This window comes from Morone saxatilis, unplaced genomic scaffold, assembly GCF_004916995.1.
Source record: "Morone saxatilis isolate NCDOM2014 unplaced genomic scaffold, NCSU_SB_2.0 Contig20, whole genome shotgun sequence".
NCBI classification, from domain to species: domain Eukaryota; kingdom Metazoa; phylum Chordata; class Actinopteri; family Moronidae; genus Morone; species Morone saxatilis.
In genome coordinates this window covers 4,161,333-4,169,192 of record NW_023339763.1, presented here as the reverse complement: position 1 = coordinate 4,169,192, position 7,860 = coordinate 4,161,333, and the positions used below count along the sequence as shown (strand labels likewise).

At 43.3% G+C, this 7,860-nt stretch overlaps 1 protein-coding gene across 1 annotated transcript in view; it reads left to right on the top strand.

Annotated features, from left to right (window-relative positions):
* Window positions 1–7: 7 nt before the first annotated feature.
* Window positions 8–7,860, top strand: part of tmem132e (transmembrane protein 132E) — a 330,786-nt gene continuing 322,933 nt past the window's right edge. The window contains exon 1 of the mRNA XM_035667107.1: window positions 8–927. Coding sequence (XP_035523000.1) covers window positions 867–927 — 61 coding nt within the window. The 5' untranslated portion in view covers window positions 8–866. The remainder of the gene's footprint in view (window positions 928–7,860) is intronic.

Here is a 7,860-nt window from a genome sequence, read left to right as displayed (position 1 = left end):
GGAGGAGGAGGAGGAGGGAAGCGGTCTCTGTGTTGGAGCCAACCTGGACCTTTGTGGGTTTGTTTGAGGGTGCAGTTTGGCCGTTTACAGCTCAGAATGTGTTCCTTCTCTCTTCCCTCGGCGGTGGGGGTTTAAAGGGGAGCCGGGGAGTGAGTGAGTGAGAGCCGGCGCAGCGCGGTGCGGATCCGCCGGATGCCTCCTCGATTTGCGCAAGGAATTCCATTTTTTGAATTCTTAATTGGAGAATGACTAATCACACAGACATATTCCACTGCTCTTTCTCTTCTGCTGATTTATTCTAGCCTAGCCCTGTTGTTGTTTTGGAGGAGGGGGGGTTAAGGCACGCAGGATTCCAAGTGTTTTAGCCAGGGCGCGCGTCATCTCTCGACTGATGCCCATTGATTTATGATTTTTGGGCCATTTATCTGGGTTTCCGCAAGGGACTTGGATCCGCTTCAGGAACATCAAGGTTCTCTCCTCCCGCCCCCCAGTTGTCCAATTTGGAGCAGGATACTTGTAACTTTCTTTCTCCCCATGTGGAAAAACGCTCGCTTCTGCCTGGAGAAGACGCGGTTCGGCCGTGCCTTAGGTTTGCTGCTCGCACAGACACTGTAGAACAAAAAACAAGAGGAGAGAGAGAGAGAGAGACTGTGTTTGGACAGTAACATTTTGAAGACCTCGACCCAGGCATCACTCACACTGTGTCACACACTCGTTTGATACATATATATCTATTGCGCATTATTCAACTTCAACAATCCCGCACGAACAGCATCGTGTGGAGGCTGAGCGCCGCAGAGAGCTTCATTCCACCATCGGCTACTGGAACAACTGGGATTAAACATCCGCCTGCTGGGATTCCTACCATGTCAGGTGCACGGGATTGCAGGTGGACTCTCCTCATCTGTGTGGCGGCGCTTTCATATGGTGAGTGACCAACCCCCACTAACCCCCCCCCTTTCCACCTACCCTGCGCCCCCTCCAGTGGGCTCTCAGGAGCATAATTGTATTGCATAGAGAAGTGATGGTGCCAAATTTCAGCAACATGCAACCGCAGGGGTTGGCTGCTGTTCTGATTGGTCATTTCTGCAGATGGAGGGACGTATAGACACACACACACACACACACACACACACACACTTTTAGTAGAGCCTCTACTAATGTCTCAGTAAAGGGGATGATACATCTGGTATGTTTTTCTTTAAGGGAACTTTAACATTGACAATCGCAGGCGCACTATAAGTTACTATGGGGATAATACAGGAATCTACCTTACATGAGATATAGATAGGACCATCAGGTGACAATTACACTACGACCAGAGCCACACAAGAAGCAGTAACCCATAAAATATGTGAATAATACAGGGAGAGATAAGAGTTGCTCACTCATGGTGAACACATTTAACACAACCATCTCCTTTTGATTTCTGTGTGTGTGTGTGTGTCTCCAAAGTCATGTCTTTCATAGTGGGTGGGCTCTTGCACAACAGATAAACCTATAGTTTGTCCTACACAGGCAGGCATCTTGACTGGCAATGTGTATGGAATCCCAAGTCAAACATCCCAAAGATGATTTCCCCGACATGTCACATTGATTTAGTTGGACTCTGAAAACACTAATCCTCCTTTTAATACCAAACTGCTTGTTATTGATGCAGCGGCAGCAACACGCACAGCACCGTTTCCAGCTGTAAGCGGAGTATGACTTTGCAATGCATGGCTTAAGTGCACGGCTGAGAGGCGAACTGAGCACCTTTTTGTCTCTGTGTATTTATTTGGAGTCCTATTTAAAGGCGCTCAGTTTTAGTAGGAACGAAGGAGGAAGCTGCGCTGTGGAAGAGTGCAATTCTTTCCATATTTACAGCATAACCGTCCCTTGCATCCTTTCAGGCATTCTGCACAATATCTCCCCTCTCCTACTCATTTTCACTAAGTCTTGCCTCAATTTCATTACCACACAAAAGAAACGCCTACGTGTGCACTAAAGAATATACTCTCCTTGATGGCTTCACCGAGGCTGCGAAGCGAGTGTGCTGCAATACTCCTGCCTACACAAATCCCGCTAACGCCTGTGGTCAGCGTTGCTTAGCGCAGGGATACCCACCTTCCTGGACAATGAAGGCACCGCTGTCAAAAGTAATTGCAGTAACAGATTTGGCGCATGGCCGGCTGCCTCCGAGGATTGTTTCAGAGGCTCTTGGCCTCAGAGACCTCAAGTCCCCCCCACACACACACACCAGACACCTCGCTGTACTCACTCACCCTAGCAGTTTAAACCACTCTCTCCTTGTCACACTCATATGCTAAATAAACAATTTGTAGGAATATCTCAGGAGAAATGCAGTAGACTCGCTGGATAAACAGCTAAGCAGACAAATCCCCAGGTGTGAAAAAGCAATATCATGGACTTTAAGACTACTCTGGGTGCAATACAGTACTGTAATGAATCTATTATTCCTCATTCTTCTCACCTCAGACTTAAAGTTTCACATATTGGCTCACGCATAACGCCGCAAACAAGCTAACGACTGAGTTTCCCGCAGAGCTGATTAAATAAGAGCCTCACCGTGATTTGTTTTATCGAGGTGCCATCGCGATCGGTCTCCATATTGGCTGTAGCAACTACGTCACTTTTATATATGTGATGCCTGAAGGCAAATCCACCTCTTCTTCTCGACCACTCTGCTCCACGTGACGGTCAGAGGTCAGGTGCAGAGCAGCATTCCTGCAGCTGATAGGATGATGGTTTTTGCTCTAGGACACTTCAGCGAGCTTTGTTTGGTGATAAGAGCAGTTTGAAGCCGGGTTTTCTGGTTACTCATTGTGCTATGATACAGCCATGATTTCTCAGTTAGAAAAAGACCTCAGAATTAATGTCTAACATAGATTTTTGTAGTATTGCTGATACAGTAAGAGATACAATACTTTTTTTTCTATATCTTTTTGTACAACCCCTTTTTTTCCATTTTACAAAAGAAGCCAAACTAAACAGAAGCAGCTTTTTGTCACAAAATCAGTAAATTGCATTTTTTGTTAGTTCCTGACTTAACAAATCAAATTTATCGAATGAAAGAATACGTAAACAACCTTTGATGCCAGCTTTTTATACTTGACAATTTTCTGTTTAACGCTACAGGCACTTTTTGGTAGGTGCCAAAAAGTCTCCACTCATACTGTACATATCATGTACAGGTCCAGTATGTGACATTTAGGAGATTCTACTGGCAGAAATGGAATATATTATGCACGTTATTCATACTACACTCTGCAGCTGCACCACTAGAGGCCACTAAATTCTACACACTGGACCTTTTTCAATACAACCTTGCCGTGCTTTATAGTGGAACCGGGCTACCTCGCCTGAAAGAAAGCTCTCCTCCGCTATCTTCCTAAATGAATACGCTTTTATAGAATAAAACGTTAACTTTCAAGGAAATTGAGCAGTTGTATCGATTCTTGGCCTGCAACTAATTATCCCATTCATTCATTATAGATGAATCTGCCAATTATTTTCTCGATTGATCGTTAAAACATCCGAAAACAGTAGAGTTGCAAAGGATCATAGTCTTCCGGACACACGGTTCGGCAGACACGTGAACCACAGAGTAAACTTAACCAGACTAATCATAGTGTGCAGTAGGTGTTAGGGAAATGATCTACCTCATAGATTGATCATAAGACCCAGATGGTCTACCACCTTGGCAAATAATTTCCTGGGGGAACTAACATGTTGAAAGAATATATTGAGGTTAACCTGGATAAATGAATTGAATAGATTATGACTAACAGTGTTACACCGAACTAGGTGTGGCAAATGCAGTGATTAAGTACCACTGATTGCTCGGAGCTGCGTCTGCAGTCAGCTGCATAACATGGCCTGGGGAGCGGTGTTTGCCCAGTCATGGTTTGTATGTAGTTGGCAACCTTCCCAGCACCAGCCTATCTCTGAGAGTAGACACTGGACAGAGAGCAGACAAAGCAGCAGTGTGACACACCAGCTCTCATGTTCTAGCCTAATTGATTTACATGTGGTGAAACGAAGCCCCTCGCTTCGTCGCTGTGTTTGAAGAGGTTTCATCCTGTTGTATGGAAGACACTGCCATACACACAGTTGAAACCCTTGCAGCATATCCATATGCAGCAACACCCTGTGACTGCAAATGAGTCAGCGTTGCTATTTAGTTATTCTGTTTTTGTTATGTGCTGTGGTGATGTCAAGATGTTGTTGTTGCACCTGCCACTTCACTTCGTGTTTGGGCCCGTGAAGCATATGGTTTTTATATTTAGCTATAGCAGCTCTCAGTCAATGCTTAAGGGAAGAGCTTCTTATAGCATTCGCTGTCGGCATCAGATAATGGTAAACCCGTTTGGAGCATGGCACCTATTAGCGAGTCATATTTTTAAATTTTCAGTGACAGATGGGCTCAAGGCTAAAACCAATCTGTGCTCTCTGAACAGCAGGGCAACCACCTACTGGAAACAATAAGAAAAAGAAGCTGTTCCTGGTAAGCCAGGCCCTTGTTTTACCTGCAGCTAATCTGTAAATACAGTCACAGGTAGGCCTGTCAATCTGTTGTAATTGATTTACTGTGTCCTAATTGTTGGAACAGTCCCTAACTGGATTTTGTTAATTGTAAAAGTGGTCTTTGAAATGTCTTTGAAGCTCAGCCTTGCTTGAATCCCTTCAATGCTCGGAGCTGTATTTTTGCTCCTCTTGCTTTGCCGTTGTGGAGTGAATTCTAAGGATGTTGTCCTTCATCAGCGGTGAAAGGAACCTTTTGTGAAGCGCTGGTTCCCTCAGATATAGCGTGATGTGCAGGACCTCTACCAAGGGCTTCGGGGCTCGTTGGTGGTTCCTGCTGAAAGGAGTGCACTATTTGTTTACAATGCATTACCCCTTTTCGTGGTTGACCTTATTGTCAGAATCTTGAAATATTTGAATCATGAAAGCATGCATGTTTTGTGGCCAGAGTTGAATGCCTCAATAGAATCAATTTACCCTGTTGGATAGACCTCAACTTAGTTTTCAATCAACTAAAAAGCCCCATTTTTCCATCCCCATCCATTAAGCACAGTAAATAAAACATGGATTCGGCTTATTTCTTCCTGAGTGGTAGACAATTGTTTGCCATTTATTTCATGTTGGTGAAGATCTTATTCAAGGCACCGACACAACTTTCTTGAAGCACAAACAGCCGGCTAAACGGCCGTCTAGTCGGCTGCATTTTCCATAAACACTCCACAGATATTTATTGGCTTAATGAATGAACAAAAAAATGAATGATCTTTATTTACATGGAGCTTTTTAAAGCATATTTTTTTGGCATAGGTTTGTTTTATAAATGGGCTACATAGGACATGGGGGGAAAAAACATGCCCCCCCCCAAAAAAAAAATAAAATAACTTATTTATATACATATAATTTATTTTTTTGAATAAAGGGTGCATTTATCTTTCAAGTAAAACGGTACATTAACAGTCACTGTGGCATGTGCTGATAAATAATGATAATAAAAAAGGTCTACTGATTCTTAATTACAAAAGTTCTGATCAGTCAGAAAAACAAATATTTACAGACTGTGGGCTAAATGCACAAGAAGCCTAATTCTACTTTACCATAATTCACTACATGTTTACAATGGGGTAAGCAAACTCATTTAAAAAGAGTTAACTTTGTTTATTCAACCAGAACGGTGGGATCTGCATTTATATTGATCACTGTCGCTGTAACGTCCAACATCACAGCCCTAAGTTCACGTTTACAGCACTGCTATCTAGCGGTCAAGGAAAAATCGTGTTTACAGTGGAAAAAAAAAAGAATATTTTTCGTCTACAGACAAGATAATTTCTGAGAAATGTACCCATGACATTCACACAATATGTTCATAACAGAGAGAATTTCCCGCTTCACTGAAGGAGAGAAGCGGACACAAGCACTTTTGGTGATTGCTTGGACGTCTTGTAGTTCTGTAACTATGCTCGGCAGGGAAGCAATCTGTCTTCTGCATTGGGCGTTCACATATGCTTGGTATGAAATCAGTTCTCATGCTCTGCGCCTCACACACAGATTCCACAGTGCCTTTGATTTGAAATAGCTTTCTCTGCTGCCTGTGGTATTGTGAGTCAGACTTGGGAACATTTGTACCAGCTAGATTCCACATTTGCATTGTGGGGGAAAAAAACACCTGTAAAATGGATTGAGATGCACAATAGTATATCTTGTCATTGCTGAAGAGGAATGGCCACCTTCTGGAAAGGATGTTAGCTCTGTCATCTGTTGGGATTTACTTCACAGCTTTTCATCAGGTTTTATCACCTAGATGGGATGGCACCCACTGTGGCACACTGCTTTCTTTCTGTGGTGTTACAGGGGTATAATCCTTTTCCTCTAATTCTGGTGGTCTTGTTGTGAAATGGCAATATATCTCACACTTAAGTTGTCTCCCTTGACACTGAAAGAAAATGAGATTTCTGAATGAAGAAAAGGTTACACTGAAGGTGGGCCCCTTTAATTCCTTTAAGAGGACTACATGGAATACAAATTTGAACAGAGGAAATGGTATGTGACATAATGTCCACATATGGCAGATGTCAAGCAAGGGGGGGGAGACCTCTTCTTTTGTCCAAAGTGGTCGGGGCTTTGCAGTCAGGATTGCATAACCCTTGAGAAGGTCTGAATAAGTGAAACCTGCGTCACCTTCCATGCGCTAAGATATGTTTGTTTACTGTCTAACCCTTCGTCTTACGCTTTCAACCTGAGTACTGAAACTTTTACTCCCGGCTGAGCAGATACTGAGGTGAACCCAGTTCATTCATCACACAATGTGCAGTGAACTTGACTAATTCTTGTACGGTTTCCAGGACAGTGCACATTAAGGGAGAAGGTTTGACATTTTGGAAAATACACTTGCTTGCTTTCTGGCAGAGAAAAGTTACAGAAGAAGATTGAGGCCGCTCTTATTTGTCTGTAGGGTACTGCCCGCAGCCGGGTAGCTTAGCTTAGCACAAAAACTTGCAACAGGGGCAAAAACCGCTAGTCTGGCTGAGTGAAGTGTCAGTTTTACGGTTTGTTTTTTGGACGGATTAAACAAACAAGTTATAATGTGTTAATTAGCGAACTTTGGAGAGGATTTTGTTAATCGTTGACAGCATCAGGCCACCTGTTTCCACCTGTTTCCACTCTTCGTGCTAATCTCAGCTAACTGGCAACATATCAACAAATATGAGACTAGTATTGATCTTCTCCCCAAAACTTTCAGCAAGAAAGCAAATTTCACAAAATCTCAAACTAATCCTTCCAAGAATAATTGTGGTTTATTACAACATATTTTTGTAGGTTTAGTCATCATAACACTTTTAGCTGTTGGGGTCAACTGGTTTCGATTATCTGGCGAAATTGTTGGCTTGTTAAAGTGAATCGTATTTATTTTGGGGAAAAACTAGCCCTTAAAAACATTTAATGCTTAAAAAATTAGAAGAAACCTCACGAAGAAAAACAGAGGAGGGACCTCTCTTCTATGACAGACTGACTGACAGAGAGACAGACAGACAGAGAGACAGAGTATGGATCTGTGAGGGTCTCAAGCCACTTCCAGGTGCTGCTGAACAAACCTGAGCCACACAACCTCCTCCCCACCAACCGAGACTTGGAAAGAGGAGAGACTCAAACACACAAGAGGCAAAACATTCACACAGACAGGAGAAAAGAAACAAACACACAGAGGGAGAAAAATAAGAGGCTGAATCTCCTCCTGGAGGACAAAGATCCAGATCCAAAACATCTGGAATGAGGCACATGACAGCGTGCGATGGCCCGGGACAGAGATGCCTGAAAATAGGGGGAGAGAGAGAGAGAGGG